The sequence below is a fragment of the Astatotilapia calliptera genome, chromosome 10, assembly GCF_964374335.1.
Source record: "Astatotilapia calliptera chromosome 10, fAstCal68.1, whole genome shotgun sequence".
Lineage (NCBI taxonomy): Eukaryota > Metazoa > Chordata > Actinopteri > Cichliformes > Cichlidae > Astatotilapia > Astatotilapia calliptera.
The window spans coordinates 23094995-23120600 of NC_137431.1; the positions used below are offsets into that span (position 1 = coordinate 23094995).

Consider the following 25606-nt stretch of genomic DNA (forward strand, 5'->3'; position numbering starts at 1 on the left):
ACACCGACAAGCAGCAACAAATGAGTCCTAACGGGCATGTGATACTGAAGGCAGTGTAGCTGGTACTTTCTGAGTGTTATGTCTCAATATTTAACTGAATGGGGATGGGGGTGAATATGGTAAAAATGGTCAGGGGACACAGTGGGATGGAAAATACAGATGTGCCGTCAATCGCCAAAGTAACAGCCTTCACAGCTTCAACTCTGAAAATGGAAAAGGCACTTCTCCCTCTCAATGTGCCCCCGCCCCTTTTTTTCAATTGATGCTAACAGAACTTTCCTACCAATGGTGTTTCTGACAAAGGAGGCCCCACCATAAGTAGTCAAAAGCCCCAAAAAACAAAAACAAAAATACATAGGTAATGAGTGTTTTATTTCTAAATCTAATGCACTCCATGATTTGTGATATATATTTTTTTACATTCTTATTCGTAACTAGCCAGTGTCAGTTTACCACTGATTTTGTTGTTGATGTTGTTGCCGTCAATGTGTACACAAGCACACAGTTTAATATTTTAATCCAATGTAAAAGCAGCTTTGAATGGAACATTAACTTGGTGAAAAACAGTCACTTAAGCATGAATTAGACCAGTATATACTCTTTTTTTGTAGAAAGTATCATAAAGAGGAAACAAAAACAAATTAATCCAAAAAATTCTTTTCTCTCCATGTGTACAATTACCCTTTAGTTACACTTTGCAAAGCCTAAACATAATACTGACATCTGTAACACCTGATATTTACAATGCTGTGAAAATAACTTACTATATTTTTTTCAATGTTGATCACAACCATGATTGAATCTTTGTATCTTTTGATCTCTAAATAAATGGTGTGTCCACTGAGACATGTTTTATTGCTATTGCAGAAATCCTAACATATTATGGAGAATGGTATAATTAGGCTCATAAAACATCTACAAACAATGGAAGATATTTGGAAAGAGACTGACTGTAGCATTTTGCTGCTGATGTCAAATAAACCAAGCCAACAGTCAATGATGAGTTGTATTTTGAATAAATAAATACAAATTATAAGATGTCCTGTCCATGCATATACACAAATGCCCACTGTATCTGTGATTCCATGTTTAAATGAAGTAGAATCAAATAAAAGGTAACAAATAAATCAACAAAAACATGCCTCTCAACAAGTTTGGGCTATGTGCAGTTGTAGAATAGCATTCTCTTGGCTATATATTTAAAGTAGCATTTTCCTAGTAGCATCATCCCAGACCTGAACAACACTCTTTCAAAAGTTTGTATTGTTTTCATTTTTTTTTCCTATATTTTGTTTTTTCAAAATCTTCAAAATTTTGTTCAACATAGAAGCAATGCAACAACTGGGAATTGGAAACCAGCATGGACACCATGTTGTCTGAAAATAAACACTGTTTATAGGAATAAGAAAATGAAATAATTACAGGTATAGTTTAAAAGGAATGAAAAACTTGATTAGTGTGGATTGGCCCCCTGCAATTTGGGCTTCTTATTCAAGTAGGTCGCCCAGTAGACCAAGTTAAAGGTTCCAAAGAGCAGAGGGAAGGCTATTCTGGCGATCCTGTCTATCTTGCTCACACTGTTAAAGGTCTTCTTGGCCTCTGGAGGCTTGGGCTTTGGCTCCTCCTTAGGCTCAGTTGGGGGTGGTGGGGCGCTTTTAGCGATAGTAGCCAATCCAGGGTCCCTGGCAATATTGGGGGCGAAGGCTGTAGCAGTGGCAGCTGGGTAGGCCGTAGTGTTGTTCTTCTTAAGGAGAGATTCCTTCTTTTTCTTTTGCTGATTTGTTTGTCGGAGAAAGGCAAAAGGATAAAGAGTTCATTTTTTGTGAGATGCAATACTGCGCACACTGCTATTGTATCCTTTCCCAAACTACCACTATTCACTGTTGCATGCAAAACCCTGGTGAATCAAACTGGGTTTAAATAGGTATTTAATTGGGAAATATTAATTGCTCTCATTGGCATATATCCAAATGAAAGCTTTAATGTCAGAAATATAACATCTTTATAATCAGCATTGGGCCTTTTTAAAAACACCCGGAGACTGCAGAGTATGTTGTTGCTAACTGCAGCACAGAGACAAGTAGAGCAGAAAAGCACAAGCTGAACACTAAACTATTAATGTTCATGTCATGTTACTCAAATTGCATTTTCTATTAGATGACAATAATTAAATGTTCCCTGCTTGATGCAGTTCCATCAGCAGTTAAGTGATGTGCTGGTGCAAAAAAATAATAATAAAATAAACACTTTAATGTTCATATTTTGCTTGTTTGGGTTTTTAAAAAACATTAGAGGACGGTAACATGGTAAGGTTTTCCTATGTACTGATACCAGTGGTAATGCTTTTAAAAAAATGTTTTTATTATAATAAAAGCACACTTTAAATAAGTAAGACCATTTTTAAAAAGGGGTCAAATACCTTCTCTGGCACCACACTTTTTCCATCCCAAGCGTAACCCCTCTTGGTGAAGTAGTTGACTGTTGCAAACTCAATGAGGGCTGAGAAGACAAAGGCATAGCAGACAGCAATGAACCAATCCATAGCTGTGGCATAGGCCACTTTAGGGAGAGAGTTCCTGGCACTGATACTCAGTGTGGTCATGGTCAGGACAGTTGTCACTCCTGCAGACAGACACAGAGAGAATATAGACATCAAATCTCATGTTGTTGATCATTATCATAAATCGATGAAAACAAAAAGTGTGCACATTTTATCAACATTGTATAATGAGATGCTTTGTTCATGAAGCATTTTGATGTTATAACTTTATTCAAATAAGAACAAATAAACATTTTAATTATAATAAAGAGTAGCAGAAGTAACATGAACATGTTTTTTTCAAGCTGCTACAATAGCTTTTCAAGCTGCTTAAATACATGTGTTAATTTAAAATGCCCCACACTAAAAAGTGTCCCAGTGTTTCAGCTACTGAAAATCAAATTGCTAGTCTACACCCTGAACAAATGAAAGCTGCGAAGAGAATAGATGGAGAAGAAGAGGAACTGGAGCACAGCATTTCAAGCAGTGAGAGGCATATCACACAAGCAGTTACTGCAGATGTTAACAAACTAAATAACATTAACCCAAGCAGCAAATAATCCACCAATTTGGTCTGGAATATCATGCAGAACAGCTGGAGTGTGAAAGAAGACCCTCTCCGATACAGAGAGATCTTTATGTAAATATATGTGCATATACTAATCCTTTGTAAGCTTAAAAAAAAATCAACTTTCTGTAAATTGTTATGCCATACAGGGATAAGTAATCATCAGTAATATCAGTCATGCAAACAGTTTTCATCAATATAGAGTAGACAGGCATCTATATAACGTTTTCCAATCATATTAAGCACTTAACGTGTTTCTACAGTACAAATGGCCTGTATTTTCATGTGTGAATGGGTAAACAAGTCATGTTTACCCATTCACACACAGTTTCATAAAGCATTTTATTCTGTGCAGTTTAAGCACTTTTTATCTCACACACACACACACACACACACACACACACACACACACAAGCCTGTTCAGCTAACTTAGTGAAGACCTTCATTGACATAATGGTTTCCCTAGCCCAGGGGTCGGCAACCTGCGGCTCCGGAGCCGCATGAGGCTCTTTAGTCCTTGAAGTGCAGCTCCGCGTGGTTTGGGAAAAGTATTTAGCTGAAGTGTATTTTATTTATGTTAGTTCTTTTTTTAACTAGTAGTTCTAAATTGGAAGATTATTGTGATATTGAAATATAAAAATAAAATTATATTCTATTATTTTTTCATCGCTCAAAATAAGCGTCACACCCGCAGAAACGCCGTGCATTTATCGAGACTTTCACCCCCAGGTAGGCCAATTATGGATCTTCAGATCCACATTATATCAGCAGCTGTTCTCCTCCGTGAACTATGTTAAAAACAAACACCGCTCACGCCTCACAGATGACAGCTTACAGTCCTGCGTAAAGATGAAAGTGACTTCGTACAGCCCCGAATTGCAGACGCTGTGCGCAGAGGTTCAGGAGCAGAAGTCCCATTGTAAACATATCACGGCAGACCCGACAATGTTTGCATGAACATGCTTTTCACACACGGTTGCTGTACGCATACAGCCGGCTGTAGCTTTTCAGCTCACAGCCCGACACATACCAACACAACAGCATAGATAGCACAGGCGTGATTGCGGGTGCCGCTCAGGTGCGTCCTCCTCCCCTGCAGCGGCGCAGCAGACCACGCCCCGCCACACACATTAACCAGGTAAAATACATATTTAGGCAGAATTAGAATTAGGAATTAGGCGATATAAGGGTGGCGGCTCACAACAGTTTTTGCTTGCTACATGGATCATTTTAGTTCATCTGGGTGTCTTTCCTTTTGTTATATTTCTTTAAGAGTTCAAATGTGTTAATTACATAAATAAAATGTAATTTTCTCTGTAGCACTTCATGGATTTCATAAGCAACACACCTTAGTTGTTCACACAAAGCATAAAAGTAGAAAACAATATATACAGTGTTATCTTTATTTTAGATGTCAAAAAGTATTTGCGGCTCCCAGTGTTTTCTTTTGCGTGGAAACCGGGTCCAAATGGCTCTTTGGGTGTTAAAGGTTGCTGACCCCTACCCTAGCCCCATACCCTAACCATAACCATTAAAAATGAATGCCTAACCCTAACCCTTACCCTAAACCTAACCACAACCTAATCGTAACCCTGACACTAAAACCACATTTTGAGCCTCAAAAAGGCCATCAAACTTGTGAGGACTGGTGAGTGTGTCCTCACAAGTGACTGTTGGTTCTCACAAGTATAGTAGAATGCAGATTTCGGTCCTCACAAAGATAGCTAGACAGGAACAGACACACACACTCCTCAACAAGATCTTTTACAAATCGGTTAAAGAGTAAAGACTAGCTGCCATCAAAAAATAAAACACTACTACACTTCACATTATATCACAGTCACATACTGTATGCAAATAGAGAATCTATATTAAAACAAAAACAATCTCAATCAGCTAACCTAAAAAAAGATGTCCAACTAGTTTCAAATGATTAATACTGAGTTAAACATCTTTCTAAAACAAGCTTATAAAGCTGACTAAAACTATCATTTACCGTAATCCAATTATATACTGCACACTGCTCTTATTCATGTGTCCACCATCTCCAAGAAGCAAAAGCAGCTGTACTGAGATTAAAAGTTACGGTTTCCCTTTATAATTCTGAATTCTTTTTTTTTTTTGCTTCCTCCTCATTCGTGGTGAAGTGTTAAGTGATGATTCACAGACTCCCTGTCCTCCCACTCTCTTTTCACAAGCCTTTACCATTGCTGACTGGGTGCTGTGACATGGACCATAAAGAATGATTATTATGTTATCATTACTCATAGCCAAATAAACGACTGGTCCTCAGCCATGAGCAAACAATGCACCTTAAATGGGTTTGCTGCATCTGCATACTAGGAACACAACGTGCATGGTCATACATTTTTTGTGCTTATTATGTCTCTAAGGGGAATAACAACTAAGTAGGTCAAAGTTATTTATTGTGAAGTCATTTATTGTTGAAATGTACTGCTTCTCATGGATGGCATAATTGCACTTGGCATAAGCACAAGCTGAACAAACAAACAAAAACAAACAAAAACAAAAACAAATGACAGCTTCAGATGAAAACGGCTATATTCAATTCCTGTTTGGTATAAGGATAAAACACAGCCACCCACACAAGTGATGCTCACAGATGAAGAGTGGCTACATGAAGACTAAATGCTGCTACAGTTAGATACATGCTATGAAAACGAGAGCTAGAAAAGCACATTTTATGCCTTGTTAAGAGTATTAATGCAGATATTTAGGAATCTATGTGTGACCATGTTCTGCACTGTACCAGATGCTAAGCAGGCTATGCACTGAATGATGGCTAAGGGAATGCACGGCAAATGGTGCTGTGAAGACCAAATTTTCCATTGGCTCTGGCTGCTCAGAATTTCTTCTCCACTGACCTCCCTCACCATGTGTGCCACAACTGCATTACATTAATATTTGCCTTCACTCTCCCATAGTTTGTTTTGTCCTTGTCTCTCTATGCTCTCGTTTTTTCTTTTCACTTTGCCTTTACCCTCCAACTGGTCGCAGCAGATGGCTGCCCCTCCCCGAACTTCGTTCTGCGGGAGGTTTCTTCATGTTAGAAAGGAGTTCATCCTTCCTCCTGTCAACAAGTGCTTGCTCAAAGGGGATTGTCTTTACTTTAGAACAACATGTGTGCTGAGGGCTGTTGTCTTGCTTCTCTCTGTTAATGCTTTTTGCAGATGTGGTCTATTTTCTTTTAGAATTTGCTGGTAAAATTCAACATGCTTTAGTCCATGAATGGTGATAAATCTTTGTGGCTAAACAAAACCCTTTTCATTTAAACCAGCAAGTTTTATTTTGGTCTCATCAATCGGTTTTACTTTCTTTAGGAAACTGCAGATGGGCAGCACTTTTCATTTTTGGAGGACTGTGGCTTTGTCATTGTGCTCTTTTGATGGTGGGGTGATAAACATTAGTCACTGTGAAAGAAACCTTTAGTTGCTTAGAAGCTACCCTGGGTTCCTTTGTGCCATCCCAAACTTTTGTCTACTTTGCTTTTGTAGGAAACTTTGTTAGTTGACCTTTCCTGAGATAGAAAACAATGCTCTTAAATGTCCTCGATTTATACACAGTCTGACTCATTTAGCATTCCAAACCCTTTAACATGGTTTAATACCCCTTTCCAGTCTGATGAGCAAGAACAACCTTTTCCTCAAAAATCTAATTTGTTAATGGAGTGATTTACTTCCTAAAATGTGTTCTGAGAAGCAGACTTTGGTAGTTCCTGATAAAAACAAAAAGCAAACAAAGTACACACTCACATCCATTAATGGAAAGCACCTGTATCTAATTTCCCCTTCAATTATACAATTAATCCTAGATTTTTTTTTCCTTTTCATAGATATAAAATATTGGATCATTTTTCTTAACTAACTAAAGAACAAAGGCCAAATTTACTAAGTGTGACAAATTAGCTGCCACATTTACCAATGGGAGCGGAAAGCTCTTCGAGCAATCTGATTAATATACACTAATTCATAAACTACGACAGCCAAATGATTTCATTCTATCAAAAACAATGCAAATTAGCTAACCAACTAACCAAAATAATACTGTGTAAGCACAGGTTTTTATGCAAGTGTTTCTCTTGGTCAATAGCGAGACAATCCAGAACAATGAGATGTACTATAGCCGAAGGAGGCTTTATATGATTTAAATGGTTACTCTTCTTCTGTCAGAAGGGAACTATGTGAAGGCATGTAGACTGAGACAGGCATTCTTTGGATAAAGCTTTCAACTAAGGTTACGCACAGAACCTATCCAGAGGGGGGTTATTATTACATTATTATTACATTAATACTATTATATTGTGTTATTTAATTATTGTGTTGTGTTACAATGATGTTATAATGACAAACATTATTTCCTGCCCATTCCCGACTCACATGGGTGTTAATGAAATTATTGTTTCTGTACCACGAGCATAAATGCATGCATCACTCTTGTTTATTGCATTATTTTCTTCTGTGAGAAGATTTTTTTAGAGACTGTATTACATTTTGTAACTTCCAGATATTAATCTAACACACTTCTGATCTAAGTTCTGCTAATAGCTGCATATGCAATTGTGATATGTAACAGATCTGAAATTGCAGATGTTTTCATTATATAGCAATTTCTGTGTATAAATCTTACTAAAAGCCCAAAACCATCATCTTACTATAAAAAGTAATTTGGCTACCTGGAAATGAAGACAAATCCTTGTATGTGTGCTGTACTGAGATTTTCCTCCAGTCCAGTTAAGTTCTGCTCTTTCTCATGAAAATATACAAAATATTACTGAGGAAGACAAATTTGTAGGGCTAGGCTCTAAAGATTTGGGGTTTGAGGACTCAGTGAAGAGCTACAGAGCCAAAGCTTTAGCACCACGTGCACAGCTTTGAGCCATCCACCCGCGCCAATAACAAACTCGTTCTGACAACCTCTACCCCCCTCTCATTTGAAATATATGAGCACTTCCAGAGGCAACTATCATGACTATGTCTGTTGCAAAACAAGACATTCTATTTTTCGGTATAGTGCAGTAAACTGCATACTGCAAGCTTTGGTTAATCATGTGATTCATTCAAATACTCTCCTCCCCATCCAGAAGGAGGTGAAAATTGTTAGAAAATCTGGCCCAGTGTGTAATATTTTCTTCTAATTTGCTCAATTGATTTTTTTAATGTACTTTAAGGACCTGTGTGGTACAATGTTTTAGGTCATATTTAAGTTAAAATATTCCGATTTTTCAACAGTTCACAAACTACATCCTGCATATGAAGAATATTTATTTAGAAATATACTGAATACAGCAGCAAAAATAAAAAATAAATGAATATATATATATATATATATATATATATATATATTTGGGAAGAGATTGGTAGATGGAAGAAATGGGTGACAACAAAGTAGTGTCAATTTGTCAGATACTTTGTTTGCCTGTAAATCTGTTAATTTTGTGGGGGAGGATGAAGACAGCACCACTGGGTATTACACAAGCCTTCACAAAAGCACCCTGATGCTGGTATCATATATACTATGTTTGGTAAGCACCGTTGTCATGGAAACAAGTCTTCTAACTCCTCCAATGTCTTATTACCACAAGAGAAAAGAGGAGAAAGGAAAATAAAAACATTTTGCTTTTATAACATGAAATATTCCATTGATTTGAACATTAAGTGATGTTATGTTTTATTGCACACAAACTACTGCATAAACTATTTGCAGGTGTATCACTGCTTTTAATCAACTGCACACAAGTCTAAAGGTGTGTGTGTGCATTTGTGTGGGGTTTTTTTTTTTTTTTTTGGCTGTTTTTTTTTTGTCGGTGTGTGCATGTCAGGGACTTGACTAACATGGCCGACAAGGTGTGTTTCTTAAACTCTAGTAAGAACAATTTCCCTTTGTGCCTGTTAAGCAACAGGCCAACTTGGAATCATTTAGAGCCCTAGTATTTTGATTCATTTGAACATGTCTCCAGAACTAGTTTTAAATGACTCTCTTTGACATGTTGTAACTAATAGACTTGAGGCTTTGAAGGCTGTTAATGAACAAAGTCACTGATCTGGAAAGTTCTAACTGGATTAATAGTGGTGTAACTCAGTTCTTGAGAGTTTCTTCCACTCAATTTAACTCAGTGTGCACAAGCACAAACTTTTTTTATATGATACAAATCTTCCAACAAGGTTTTCTGTCTTATTTATTAAATATTAACACATGTATAGAGGTTAATGGTTACTAACTTCAAAAGTATATTTTTATTTCTTTGGGAAATGCGAGCCAAAAATGTTAACTTGGTTAAACACACGGTAGAAAAATAACAGAAAATTGATTTAAGGCTTATTAGAGTAATCAGCCTAATAGAAATTGTTGTCGGCAAAATAAATTAACTTGAACTCAAGGTCAAAACATTTTTCAGTAAGGTTCAAAGTTGATTGTTCTGTTCTATATTTAGCCCTTCACTGACAACCCTTAAATGACAGACTTCAAATAATCTGGCAAATCCTACGTGAGTAAGAAAAATATACTGTTTAGCCACCACATTGAAGCCAAGCCACAAATCTTTGTTCAGGAGTGAGCCTTCAGCAAAATGTCCCTGGTTCCAGTTAGAATGTTTTCTACAGGCAACCTGTCACACATGACATTCAAAACGCTGCAAGAGGTCAAAAGTACTTTATGAACTGAGTTATGTGTTTACTTTAAGAATATGCAAACTTTATGTGCAAGTTAAACCTTGTGTCTAACTGGCTGATTGAAAATATGACCAGCTTACTTATGCATAAACAACATCAACACTCAATTCTCGTTTCACTTGTAAAGTTCATCGAACTTTGTTTATGCTGAAGTCTTAAAAGCCTGTTATAACATGTTTCATCCTAATAATGACCTTTCTAAAATGTTTCTGGAATCTCAATAGTGTGGCAGGATGCCATCATTTAATTGTACAGATATTTTGCATGCAACCACAGGTCTGTGACATTAGAGATAAAAAGCCGACTGAGGTTAGACGAGGCCTATTACTACATTTACTACCAGCCATCTCATTACAAACCTTAAAAGGCATAATAACAAATAGCTGAAAGTAGTAAACAGATGAATTATGTGAGTAAAGAAATTGAAAATGAAAAATATGAAATGCATTGGTTTAAAATTTTCCTGTTAAATTGTCATTGTGAAATCACAATTTAAATCACTATATTATATTAGGAAATATAACAAGTGGTTTTTAATTTTAACAGTTTTCTTATGCTTGTGGGAGGACAAAGATGACCAGTTTGACTGCATGCTTGTGTATTAAAGAGTAAATTCATATGTTAGCTGTGTGTGGAGTTGTGTGGAGAACTTTTTTAAAAAATAATTTCCTCAAACATTCCCCAGTGCAGAGCTGTCTTTGCTGGATGTCTATCAACACCCCCGCTGTGCAGCAGCTATTTATTTATTCATGCCTTATCAATAACTGAAACCCTTGGGAAGCTACACTCACACACAATACCTTCAGCATTATTACATCACCTCTGACTGACATATAATGAAGAAATAAACGGACACATTGATGGGCAGGTGAGTTAAATAACTCTGCCAACACTATAGATGTGAGATTTGTAACACACAGACAGGCAGCTTCGGAGACACATAGTGCTTACACTGTTGTTAGCTACTAATTAGAAATTGATGAGTACCCAATTTCTTCACATATCGCAAACAAACACATTTTCACACAAATGCATGAGCGCACATGTGCGAACTCCAGTATACACCACCCACTCACATACAAGGTGTTATTCCCTGATGAACAGATACCTCAAACATCATCATGGGAAAACCCATAAATACCCAGCCAATCGCTCTTAAAACAGAGATGGAAGAAAGGGAGCTTATCTTCTGAGCCCTGCTGTCCCTGACAGCTTAGAGACAGAAAAATGGAGCGGGAGAGGGAGGTGGGATGTAAGAGAGAGCTCAAATCAGAGCCATCAGTGGCTGTTTCCTTTTGGTTTTCATTTGGACTAAATAAATAAATTGCCAACAGTTTTCCACTACACTGAACTAGCTATAAACTAATCAGCCTCTTAATCGGTACAGTGATAAATAAGATAACTCTACCCACTGCTGTGTTTTTAAATTGCCTATTCATCTACAGGGCAGGCTTTAGGAAAAAAGATTTAGTGCAGAAGCTGTGCTTCATAGTGACATAATGTAATTTAAACAGGGTTTTCAATGTTCAATTTGTTTTTGTTAATACTGTTTCTTTGTCAGCTGTGCACAACTGTGTGGCAACATCAACCTGATCACATCTGTAGCAATAACAAAACACAGTACTACAGTAGCTGTTTCTGAGATGAAAATGAGGAAAAACCAAGGTATAAATAAATATCTGTGGCAGGATGACTAAATAGAATTTGCATGGTTTAGTAATTTGTTCAATATTAATAGCATTATTTTTATTCCTAGATCTCTGTTCATGGATAAAGTTTACAGAGCCATATTCGGGTATAGCCGGACTGACAGAGCCACTGTGCTTACGCAATATTGTGGAGCTTTTATGTACAGTATATAAAGGTGCATTCGTTTGCATCATTACTATATTGCAAAATATTATTTTGCTTTTGAAAATGAATTTATGATAAAGATTTCATTAATGACCTAATGTGGACTTGAGTCATGCTGCTTCCTGCCTCTCACAGGGAATCTTCCAAATAATACTCCTCATAAATCTCCTTATTTACCAGAGAAGCGTGCAGCCACATTTATAATGTCTGACACAAATAGAATGACAAGGCATTAAACTCATTTAATTCCTATTAACCCACATGGATGTGGTACATTTTGCAAAAATACTTTTTGTCCATCCATCCATGAAGTTGGTATAATTGAAAATACAAAATATAGTGAGCTAGTGTGGCTCTGAATATCATTTTGGTTGATCACACGACCAATCCCCCGCCCAAAAAAGGCACTGACTATGATGAGTTTTTTTAATGGTTTCATTGTTTTTATTAGTAGTCCTAATAAGGTAAATCACTACATGTTTGCCATGAAATCAAACTCGTTCCTTATTTGAAATATTACATCAGATCTACTAAACCCAGCAATGGAAGTTTCAGTAACGGAAATAGATTAAAAATATCAGACCTACTATAAAATTTCAGTTTCTTCTAAATAATGAGGAACATTCCTGAAAGGAAGCTAAAATTACTGTATATAAAGACAAGAGATTTGGGTTTAGGTGCCATGGGTTTTCTTTCAAATCTGTGAAAGTTGTACACATCATATCAAGGTGAATTTATACATGGAGGAGACCTTCAACAAACAGGGACAGAGGTGCCCAAACACTTTTTTCCTAGTCTGCAGCAAACATCCAGAGCACCGACACATGTGATATCTCATAACCTATCACATAAAATTATTGGTGATATCACTAGATGTACATTATGCATTTCCATGTGTATGTGTGGAAAGCTATGGATGTAATTATAGTAATCAAGCATTTTTATTTTCACCATTATTGAGAGTCTTTGAAAATGAAAACAACCTAAAATGCCCATAAAATAAGTAAATAACAAGAAAAAAGGAATGAAAATGACAAAGATTTAAGGAAATGTGGGTTACTTGCAATATGTTAGACATATGTTTTGGCAGCAGATGTGATATTTAAAGTGTTTATACACTTTGGAACAACAAATCCTGTCTTATCCCTCTATGATGCCAAGTACCTTCCTAATGATGTTGTCTTTTGCATACAGTAAGCATATATACTGCACTCATTCTACCCTACGATTATAATAGCGCAAAACATGTGTACAATGGTCTGAAAGATCATATAAATGTTTGACTTTGATGATAGTTAAAGGATTAAGATGGAAATGAAAGATATCGATTGTCTTTATAATGCTTCATTCATGATGATACTGGCATTACTAACCTCTTTCAAGAACAGGCTCATTCATCTGCTGATGCATATTAATCATATGAATGGTCATCCTAATGTGCTGGGACACTGTGTTGCTCTCTGTCATGCTCATACTACATACATGTAATCCCATGAAGCACAACCAGTATTGAGGGACACATACACACACACAGACACACACACACGCCCTAGATAGTTGATTGAATCTAATCTAGGCCATCCTCATCCCCCCCCTAAACACGTGACAAGCACCTCAGGTAGCAAGCTGTGGCATACACATACACACACCCACACATACAAACACACACATACATATACACACACGAAGAAACTCACAGCTCACACAAACGGACTCCAAAACATTGCAGGGAGAGTAGAAAAACCTGCTGGAGACTGCAGAGCTGCAAATCTGGTGTCTGTATAATGATTCCGGGAAAGCTCTTTAAGTAGTGGGCCAGGGGAGACACTGACATTCATGAGAAGAAGATGAAGAGAGAAAGAGGGAGTGAAGGAGAATAAAGAAAAAAGAAGAAGAAAGTGTGGAGGGTGAGGTAACTCAAGGACATTCTGCCTGCTGCCGTGCTTTGCTGCTACAGAGCATGCTGCAGACTAGCAAGAGCTTTCCTTGTGGGCTGTATTATGTAAGACCTTAGTGTGACAGACAGATACACTCTACATACACACCATCAGACACACACAAACACACATTCACATAACAAACACACACACTCAGGCCAATGTGCACGTGTAGACTCGCATTCTCACATGCACTGATGTACACAAGCAGGCACAAACACGCAGTAGCTGTAGTCAAACATTCTAAGCACGTAAATCTAAATTCACACTGAGCTTAAAATTCTACTGCAGTTTGCCACAAGTGATTAACGCTCTTTTTGCCTTAGTAAAAAACAAAACAGAATAGAACAGTATGGATGTACTGAACAGAGACAATAAAATGTCTGGTATATCTCACGTATTTTAAAATATGTTTTTGACATAGCCATCTTAGCCTTCAGTTAAAAAAGCCTACAGGCTATTTATCAACCATCTGGCAACCACCGGTCACAAGGGGAAAACGTGTATTCCCTGGCCAGCTGGTGAGTGATTGCGGGAGGTTACTGGCTGATACTGGGTGAAGTCAGTCAGAAAAACCAATGCACTAAAACTCCTTTCGATTGCTTTGATTATAACCACATTCGGTCACCTAGAGTTTGCATGAAAGACACCAACTTGTCTGCAAACACTTGCCACTTGAAAAGGTGTGATACACACTGGAAAACTGGAACATTTTATTTCAGAGTTGCGTCTTACTACTGCAACCTACAGATTTCAAAAGACTTTTGGTTTGTGTAGCATTTTTCACAGTTTCGCTATTGCTTAGAAAGTAGTTTGCTATTGTTTTGCAGCTGTGTCAGCATCTGCCATGCAAACTGTTATCAAAGCATTCACAAAGAGGCTTTTCAGTGCAGCACTGTATACCTCATGAAGTTTTAGTAATGTCACAGCAACTGCTAGCAACTTCCAGCAATAACTCACAACCAGTCTAAGAATACCCATTTTTCCCTCGAAAACTGTGGTTACTAGATGGCCAGTTGTTGTTGTTCATGACTATAAGGTTTCCCAGCAATCCGACACCCCCCCGAAAAAGTAGCTTGCAGCTCGCCTTTTTTTACATTTCTGTTTATGCACAAACAAATGAGACACACATTTTAATTTGTGAATTTTAGAGGCTGTCTTTTTTTTACAAAAACATTGAGCATAGCCAGGCTGACTCCCTCCCCCTCCATGCATTTATTTCAATTTATATATTTCTAAAATAGTGAAATAGTACTTTATGGAAAAATACTTTTTTTCCCTAAATCAGAGAATAATAAAACGAAACAAAGCAAAAAATCAAACCATCATTAAGCAACAGCTTTTTAGAAACAACTTAAACTCAAGCTTGTGTTATAAATCTGAAAAATGTTGTTCACACGCTTTTCTGTGCATGTATTGAGGCAAAAATCAAAATGCCAGATGTAGTACTGCAGAATAAAACAATATTATGTTGAGTGTGTTTTTGGACTTTCTGTTTTGTTAATTTGAATAAACAATGCAGATGGCATTACTTTATAAAATAAAGCAAAGCATTTCTTAAGCGATATATTATTGGTTTGAAGTATTCATCAATAGTAAGTATTCTTCATTAAATAAATGTGTAAATTAAAAGAAGGTATTGTAAAAAATGCAATTGAAAATACTTTCATATCAGTGTGTCTAAGAGTCATGTGTTGGCTTTAAATAGTTTTTGTTGTATTCTTTTTTATTATTGTTTTTAATATATTAATTATTGTTATTATAGATTTAAGCAATTAGTCGATTTGTTGCCTAGCTTTTGTGTGACTACCTAATGTATCATTTGATTATCTTTCAGACTTTTCAAGAGCAGTTTTGAAAACTTCTGACGATGGCCTCTAGCCAAAGATGTTTTGAAGAGAAAAAAGAAAAAAAAAAACAACTCACCAAAGACAGTCCTGGCAGGGACAGATTCTCTGTTGAGCCAGAAAGACACTTGGGAGAGGATAACTGTCATGATGCAGGGTAGGTATGTCTGGATCACAAAGTAACCAATTTTCCTCTTCAGGTGGAAGTGGGTTGTCATCACAACATATTCTCCTGTTGTTCACAGACAGAAAGCATTGAACATTTACAATCATTAAAAAAAACTTTACTTATGGATACTAGATTGAAGTACCTAGCCATGGTTTTTATCAACACAGAAAGAGCTTTTATGATGCATTTAGTTCTTTTGATATGGAGCAATGCAATTTGGTATCTCTTTAACACTAATTGCCATATTTTAAAGTAACATTGTGATGGAAACAGTGTTGTCTTTACGTTCCTTTATGTTTTCACAGAAAGCCAAGAGTATTCCCTAGGATATAAGCATAAATTCTTAGACAATTACCTGAGAGGATTGTCCTGAAGATGCAGAAATCAATTAAAAGCTGTACACAATGATTTAAGTTTTGGGAAAAAGTTATGGTTTTAGCTGTTAAATTGGGGAAATAAAAGTCTGTTTTTGGAATTATTGTGTATTTTTCACGAGCGTTAACACCACTGCTTTGGTTTACTTCTTAAGACTGAGACTGACCAGAGGTGGCCAGGCCAATCCCACGTAGTGATCTACAAATTAGGCTAGAGACATGGTTCCCATTTTGTTAGCAAATTAGCTAGCGTTGATAAGGTAGAAAATAGTTCTGGTAAAACAAATAAACAAACAAAAAACAAACAAATCACTACGAGATCGAAAAGCAATCAGTTTTAATGATAGCAAATAACAGTGAGTTGATGAGCCTGGCAGTGCATCTTACTCCTGTCTCTCTGTATCTGTCTACCCTTAGCTTCACTGAGCTAGGTTACATATGTTTCCAGGCAATATTTCCAGCCTGGAAACATCTTTTTATTTTCATTTATTTTGTTTTGTTGTCTGACAAATGTTAAAGCAAGTAAAGCTATTTGTTAAATTTCATGAAGAGCATTATTTATACACTGTGGTCATATGTACATGTACAAAATCGAGCCTAGCATTAGTTTAGCCACGCCTGACCCAACATGGAGACAAACTTATCTCAATCTCAGCAGATCAACTAATGTCATCTTCACATCAGCTTTTCCAGTTTTCCACATACAGTGGTGTGAATAAGTGTTCCTGATTTTCAGTTTTTTTGTATGTTTGTCACATTTAAATGTTTTAAATCTTCAAACTAATTTAAATATTAAACAAAGATAACACAATTAAACATACATCATAAAAATGCCGTTTTTAAATGATGATTTCATTGATTAAGTTATCCAAACCTACAGGGCCCTGTGTGAAAAAGTGATTGCCCCCCTCCCCACCCCCATTAGAGCATAGATTAACTATGGTGTATAACATGTTTGGAATTTTTGTTTCAATTTCTCAAAAAGGTTACAAAGCCATTTTTTAAGCTTTGGGATTCCAGCGAATCACAGTGAGAGCCATTATCCACATATGGCAGAAACGTGGAACAGTGGTGTACTTTGCCAGGAGTGGCAAGCCAACCAAAATTACCGCAAGAGTACAGCAAGGACTCAACCAAGAAGTCACAAAAGACCCCAGAACAACATCCAAAGAACTGCAGGACTCACTTGCCTCCGTTAAAGTTAATGTTCATGATTCCACCATAAGAAATATACAGGGCAAAAATGGCCTGCATGGCAGAGTTCCAAGACGAAAACCACTGCTGAGCAAAAGGAACATTAGAACATCATCAGCAGAACAATGATTCCAAACAGCAAGTCAAGCTCTTACTGGCTTAAGAAAAACAAAATGAAGACTTTGGAGTGACCTGAATCCGATTGAGATGCTGTGGCGTGACCTTAAAAAGGCGGTTCATGCTTGAAAACCCTCCAGTGTGGCTGAATTACAACAAATTTGCAAAGACGCTCCACAGTGCTGTAAGATACTCATTGCCAGTTTATAGCAAAAACTTGATTGCAGTTGCTATACAATCACTTTTTCACACAAGGCCATGCAGGTTTTGATCCCCCCCCCCCCCCCCCCTTAATAATAAACACCTTCATTTAGAAACTGTATTTTTGTTTACTTGTGTTATCTTTGTCTAATATTTAAATTTATTTGATGATCTGAAACAATCAAGTGTGACAAACATTAAAAAATAGGAAATCAGGAAGGGGGCAAACACTGTTTCACACCACTGTACATGAACATGGAAGGGGAATGGTGGGGAATAGTCCTCTCTACCTTTTTGCTTTGTGTTCAAGAAAAGAGCCATGGCATAAATAATGGCGGATGGAGAGAATTGTCTTGTTTTGAGAAAAGTGGTCCTGACTGGAATAAACCTGATTTTACAGAGATTATATAGTCTCTATCACTACTAGTCATCAGACACTAAAAAGGACCGTATCTCTAATACAGGTTATTCTGTATTGACAAAACTATTCAAACTTATTGATAAAGCTATTAAAATTAGAGCATGGACTTTGGACTTTATTTATTATTCTCAATTCCAGTTACTAATGTGAATGCCCCATGAACACTGGGTGTTTTCACATCTCTGGTTTTTAACTCTGCCTAGATCAGGTTCATTTTCTTCCTTGCTACAACTCATTTGGGCAGGTGGGAGCAAAGTTAATGTGCTTGGGTGTAGCCCAAAAGAACCACATCGAGGTGCTTAAAATGATGTGGTCTAGGTTTGGTAACAAAATAAACTATTTGCTCGTGGTGTGAACATGATCAGACTTTCACACCTGCAACATGATACTGTAAATGATGACTATAAAATCTCTTTTTCCGCTCAGTCGTCGGACTTCATAAACATCTTATATTATAGTACAGAGCAAGATAGTATTTTCATGTTTCTTTCAAGTAAATTTTCCTAGAATAGTTTTATCTAGCTCAGATATTTGACATTGTCATGAAAACATATTAACACTGTTGTTGTCTCATGTTAAAGTACATGGCAGTGACTAGAACACAACGCCCCCTTCATTTTCTTGTTCCCTCTTCAGATACAGGTGAACAATAAGTTATCACAAGGTTAAGTGATGGATTTTTCTTTGTTTTTTTTTTTCTGTGAAAATAAACCACCAATTGGAAAATGCTCCAAATGAACAAACTCATCAACAAATTTGTACCAGCAAAACAAGTACAAGATTGAAATAGCTCATAGAGTCTGTCTATGTGCCATAAATGCTTTGCTGTATTTTGCCCTTCTGCTTCTGTTCAGTTTTTTTTTTTCTGTTTTTGTGCTTGAGATTTATTGGCATGGTTTGTCTTGTGGGACTTAAAGTGGGCATAAGAATGCATTGATTTTGAGGTTTTCCAGAGACCCAAATAACTAAAACAAAACAAAATAATAATAATAAGATGGTATTAAGTCAATTGGGGGCCTGCTTCCAGTAAAACAAACAAAGGATGGAGGCCTGGGATTAAGCATTACTTTTTATTTCCAGCAGCTAACATCACTGCAAACAGGTCACCCATTTTATGCTGCGACTAATTTTTGCCAGTATCAATCAACCAAAATGAGGTGGATGGAAAAAAGATGTGGTGGCCAGTAGGGAAATAAGTATGTGGGACATAGTCTGTCATTTGTGAGGCTCAAAGTGATGCCACTACAGATGCCAATGCATTGATGCAGTTCTCAAAATTTGTAAATTCAGACTGTCTACACCATCCTTTGAGCATTTAGAAATAATTAACAAGAAGACCTCAAGAGGATAAAAGGATCTACATGGCTCTTTATGTATTGATCTTTCCCAGCAAATAAATGCCATGTGAATATTAAAATGTCTAGTAACTGAAGAAAAAATCCCTTAAAAGACATTCATTTAATTTACAACAAACCAGTTAATGAAGAGCAGACCTACAACCACAATGACACCTACCTGTGCTGGACTGGACCACACCAGAATCCACATGCTGCCCCATCAGATCATACTGGTTTAATCTGGATCCATCCTCTGCCACCACTACAGACTGGGCAGCCCCTCTAGTCCACACATACACCACCTCAGCTCTAGTGTAGGCATCTGACAAGAAACAAAAGAGTAAGAAGTTATGAATTATTGTGCTCCTGGTGTCTTGCCGTCCCTAGCTGCCTTGAACATTATATTTTTGGAGCTGCCAGGGATACCAGGTGGAAAAAAAGATAAATCTGAAGTGATGTCTTGCTCTTAATTCTTCATGTCCTACCTCATTTCATTTTGTACCATCCTGTCTTCTTGTCTGCTATTCTCCCATTTTACCACCTCAGTGCTGTCTATCATGGCTTATTTGCTATCCAAGCACATTATGCCCCTTTTTTATCCAGTGAGTTTCCACAGACCTTAGAAAACATTTTTTCCAATTATCTTTATTATATTATTATTTTTTTGTCTATGGCCTATATATATTTTATATCTTCTCACATGTGTTATAATGTGAGTTGATGTTGTGTCACATTATGTCATGACACATCATGTCATCTCTTAATTTATAAGAAAACAAGCAAACAACCTCCCATCAGGACAACATGACCTTAAACCAGACAAGTCAGTCTATTCTTCCCTCCGGCCACCCAACCTGTCAAAGCTGCAGTGTGGCTCCACCACTGCAGAGAAAAGGATGGCTCAACTGCAGACTGCAGCATAAGGAAGAGAGCTCATCACTAAAATATTTAGGGAGTGAGTTCAATTTAAAAGCAGTTAAGGCTTGGTCCTCTCAGTCACGCTGTGCAGCTGTCTGAAAAGTGGCACAGAGACGGTGTTACATTCACTTCTCTATTGGCTTAGTTTTGCCACATTCATATTTTTTTTCTTGATATTCTTTATTTGTGTCTCTTTTCTTCTTGTTTGGTTTTTTTCAAATGTAATATAGGGTACAGGTAGCTGTCACCAGTGAACAGTTGGCAAGGTACTATCAATACTATCTAGAGTACTCCGATAAACACAGGTCTACACTTCGCGTGTCTAGCAGGATAATCAACAAACTCAATTTCAAAAATATTTGGGATGCTGTAAAAAATGTTAATAATAACAAAATGCAGTGATTTGCAAAATCAAATAATTTGAAAATCATTATTCACAATACAATGCCATCATCATATGTACGATTTTAAGGAAAAAAAAGGTAATTTTGAATTTCATGACAACAATTTATCTAAAAAAAGTTGGTACAGGGACATGTTTACTACATTTACCACTGTGTAGCATCCAATCATCTTTTAAAAATAGTCCATAAGCATCTAAGACCCGAGGAGACCAAGTAACATTTGGTCTCCAAGATGTTAGCAGTAGCGAGTTGAGGACTCCGTGGATCGGACTTGTTTGTTCAGCACATCTCACAGATGCTTGATTGGATTGAGATCTGGGGAATTTGGCGGTCACGTGAACACCTCAAACCAATTGTTGTGCTCATCAAACTATTCCTGAAACATGCTTGCTTTGTGTTAGGGTAAAAAATCCTCCTGAAAGAAGCCACAGTGATCAGGGAATGACCTTTCCATGAAAGGACCTAGATGGTCTGCAGCAATTCTTAGGTAGCTGCATGTCAAAGTAACATCCGCATGGATGGCGGGACCTAAGGTTTCCAGGCAAAACGTTGCCCAAAGCATTCCATAGTCCATCCTGGTGCCAGGTGTTCCCCAGGTAAGCAACACACATGCACCAAGTCCACACATCCACATGATGTAAAAGAAACCATGATTCATGAAACCAGCTACCCTTTTCCTCTGTTCTTCTTCATTGCTGGTGCTTTCAGTGGTGGACAGGGATCTCTTCAGATTTTATAAATCTTGTGATATTATACTAGTCTGCAGCTTTGAAGCCCCATATGTAACAAACTGTAATGCACGGTGTGTTCTGACACCCTTCTATTACAACCAGCATTAACTGTTTCTGCATTTTGAGCTACAGTACCTTGTCTGTTGAATCGGTCCACACGTGCTAGATTTCGCTCCCCCAAAACATCAATGAGCCTTGGCCATTCATTACCCTGTCTGTGGTTAACCACTGTTCCTTCGTTAGACCACTTTTAATAGATACTGACCATTGGAGACCCCAAACACCCAAAAACAGCTGCAGTTTGGAAGATCCTCTGACTGATTTGTTTAGGCATCAAAATGTGGCCCTTATCAAACTCACCCAAATTCTTATACTTGCCCATTTTTCCTGCTCCTAACATGTCAACTTTGAGGACAAAATGTTCACTTGCTCACTAACACATCACACTCACTGACAGGTAATATAATCAGGAGATAATGATTGTTATTCACTTTACCTATCAATGGTCAGAATTCTATGCCTGTATGTACTATGCAGTTTAGCATGGTCTTGGTGAAATATGTAAGGCCTTTATTTGTATTAATAGACAGCAATTTCTATAAATGTCCCTGACCCAAAGATCGCAGGCATCCTAGATTTATTTTTGGACTTGCCCCTTGCGCACAGAGATTTCTCCAGATTTTATAAATCGTGTGATATTGTGTACTGTAGATGCTGGAGTATCCATGAAATTGTTCCACAATTTGTAGACAGTTTTTTTTGGAGACCATCAATCTCTGCCTGTCTTTAGTTCTGAGAACTTCTGCCTCTACAACATGCTTTTTTTTTTTACATACCCAGTCACTGTTACTGATCTGTTCTCAGTTAACCCAAATAATTTCAAAATGTTCTTTCAGTTATTTCTTTTTAGTAACATTTATTTCTGACCTATCCCAACGTTTATAACACATGTTGCTTCCATCAAACTTTAAAGTGAACTAATATTTTTCCATCAAATAGCATACGGTCTCAGTTCAAACATTTAATGTTTTCTGGTTTTTTAATCTGAAGGAAATAGGGCTTTAATGGATTTGCAAATCATTGCATTTTGTTTTAATTTCCACAGGATTACACAGTGTTGCAAGCTTTTTGAAACCTAACTTGCATAAGATTATAAGTGACAACAGAGGCTACTTACAGCTGCCAAACTTCAATGGACAAGCATGAGCATCCATAGGGAAGTCCTCTAGATGCATAGGACATTCTGCTCTTACTGTAAGCCTAGAAAATGTTCACAAAGACATGGGCAGTGAATTAGAAAAAAACAGAGTATAGAGGAAAACAGAGCATGTGGCAAAGCGGGCAGAAAAATAATGAAAGTGTGATGACAGTAGAATTAAGGCAGAATGACAATTCATTACAGTTAGGCACAAGAAACATGTGGTATATTATTCTTCTTTCCAGTCTGTTGGGACCAGCGCCTGTTGAACGAAGCTCTACTACTTTTCCCCAAACCAACAGAAGTGCTCCAGTTCCCTGAGCTGTGAGTTTCTATTTCCTGACAGCCTGGTGAAAAACAGCATGTCAGGCCACCCGTGACACACTAATCTCCCATCTATCCCTCATCTCACTCATCTGTGACAGCAATATGGGCTCCGCCTATCACCCCTCCCCCTGCTAGTAAACATGTTGAAACAAATGCTTTATGATCCTTGCTTTAGACATCTCACATTAGCATCAGTCTGTTTTGTGCATCGAGGTTTGCACTGTCATAAATGGGTTTTTTTAACCAACTCTGTGGAAGGATACTGAGGTGTCACACCTTATCAACTCAATGGTTCATGCGGCATCTTCAAAGCAATAAATCATAATATGGTTAAAAAATAAATAAATAAATACAAATGTATTTTCCTGACGAATGCTATTGCAGTTACAATGACATTAACATCTGTGCTGGAAATTTATGGTGCCTTACCGTAATACAGACATTAAAATGCAAGCATTGAAACACTTCATCAATGTGACAGAACTTAAAAATATAAATATAGTTGTATGGTAAATCATATTTGTGTGAAGGAGCCAAAAAAAAGTATATTCTTTATATTAAATGGGGTAGATGCAGTGCACATAAAACATTAACTCAGATAACACTGTCGACAGCCCTTTCCAGAACATAGTGACTTGTAACATGAAGCTTTTTTACCCAGTATTTCATACCTTTTAACACATTCTAATGCCAAACACCAAGACCTGACCTATAGCATTTGCAAGTTTAGCTGACAAAATCCAATGATGACCACCAAATCCATTAAAAATACATGAATAAAGACAACCTTGGATGACATTATCTTTCATTATTATGACCATGGCATTTAAAATTTATTATGAATCAATCAAATATAATTTTTTACTTATTAATACACCAAATGTGTCTTGAGAAACAAAAAATTTAATAAATAACGGGCTGTTGTGTCTGAGTCGTGTGCTATAAACGTTTTCTAGCTGGACACAGAAAATACAAAACCTTGTTACTGGTTTATGGTGCCTTGTCACTGGAGCAGTACCATTTGATGTGTGTCCTTGACAGGGGGTAATTATTTGTGGTTTGCATTTTATAGAGCTCAGTCTTAAACCTCTGATGACAATTTTATACCGTAATGTAAAAAGTACAGAAATGGACCTTCTAAAAAAAAATGCTAAATAAGGGGGCATTCATTATTTTACACTGTGCATTTTTATTATCATTTATTCATACACTTGGAAACGCTTTCCTAGTCTTACTCATGAATTACAATGTGCTTATAACACACGTCTTCAGAATGTGGAAAAAAAAAGCAGAGCACTGTGCCTTTAGTGAGAGCTCTCCAGTACCTTTTTTTTACTGCTTGGGAACAAATTTATCTCTTTTAGACCTTCAAAAAAGATACACATAGTTACTTTGAGGTCCAGTTATTAGTACTAGGGGATACATCTGTGTGGCTTGCAGCTGTAGGGACTGACATGAACTTTTACTGTCCTCATCAAACTATGTCAGACTTTTTTTTTTTTTTTAAATACATGGTCTTGGGAAGGACTGACACAACTAGAACAGGGAGTTCAGAACTCGAAGCGAAACTCTAGGCTAAGTAATTTCACATCATTCCTCACAATTTCTCCACATCAGTCTTCCATAACTGAATTCTTCTTTTTCAGCTAAGACCATTAAGATCTACTGTTCCTTTAGCCCAGATTCCTCATCAAATGTTGCATGTAATGAAATAATACCAGTCGCTTTTCAGTCAATCTCAAAACATTATCTAGTTCCTTTTAAAATCTTTATTGCACCAGTGCAGTAGAATACATTGGCCTACCTCATGGTATAAAGTAGTGTGCCTTCCTCTGTGATTCGCAGAAGCTTGTTTGGCATGGTCATGTTGTGCGCCACTGACTTTTTGCCATTGTGGAAGAAAGTATCGGGGGTCCAGATCTTGCTGGCCATCAGGTTGTTGAGACGTAGCACAGCCATGGGGCCTTTGAACTTTAATCTTTCATCCTTCCAGCTTTGTCTGAAGAACACATCAATTGTGTACTCCTACAAGAAGCAGGTGAGGCACAGACAAAAAAAAACACAAGTCAACAAAAAGTCGTGCTCCACCACCTCGTAGCAGTTTTCTTTGTACTTTTACCTTCAGCTGGTTTGAGGAAGATGCTGAGTAATCTAACCTCATTTTTCCCCTGTTGCCATGTTCTCACTTTTCTTCTCTCTTTTTTTTCTTCGTTTTGCCTCATGTCACTTTGACTTTCTTATGGTTGGCCTAGTTTCCCTGCTGGTAACTGTCTTTTTACATTAACGGTTTTGCCGAACATAAAGAAGAAGAAGGATAGAAGAAGAAGGTTTCCTGGCTGGTAAGTGTATTCTTTTTTTTTTTAAAGAATGCCTCCTTTGTACAGTAACTTTGCTGTGTTTCAAACAGTAATATGTGGCTTTGCCTTTCCATTTTCTTCTTTTATGTTATTTACATAATTATTGTCTGGTCAGTTTAATGTGCACTATGCAAATACAGAATCATTAATTATCTGGCCATTTGGTTTTGCATTGTCAGGTAAGTGCCAAAAATGATCATTGTTAGCATTTATCTTTGGGGGGACTTCTTTGCTCAGTAATCTAAATTACACCGGACACAAAAAGGAAGCACCGGACACAAAATTAGGAGGACATTTCATTTTCAAGCCAGCTAATGACTAGCTGAGAGCAGATTTTAATGGTTCCACATGACCGCCCGGCAGAGTAAAGGGAGCCAGTAAAAATTACAGAACAGCGTGGGGTTTTTTTTTTATTCTCCCCCGC

General features: G+C 37.2%; 1 protein-coding gene across 4 annotated transcripts in view; it reads right to left on the bottom strand.

Moving 5' to 3' along the window:
• Positions 1-992: 992 nt before the first annotated feature.
• gabra1 (gamma-aminobutyric acid type A receptor subunit alpha1) overlaps positions 993-25606 on the bottom strand; it is a 34024-nt gene continuing 9410 nt past the window's right edge. For all 4 annotated transcript variants that reach the window (XM_026182504.2, XM_026182506.2, XM_026182505.2 and 1 more), the window contains exons 5-10: positions 24630-24850; positions 22478-22560; positions 19426-19569; positions 15514-15666; positions 2420-2622; positions 993-1774 (exon numbers count right to left, since the gene is read on the bottom strand). In XM_026182504.2, coding sequence (XP_026038289.1) covers positions 1454-1774; positions 2420-2622; positions 15514-15666; positions 19426-19569; positions 22478-22560; positions 24630-24850 — 1125 coding nt within the window. In that variant the 3' untranslated portion in view covers positions 993-1453. The remainder of the gene's footprint in view (positions 1775-2419; positions 2623-15513; positions 15667-19425; positions 19570-22477; positions 22561-24629; positions 24851-25606) is intronic.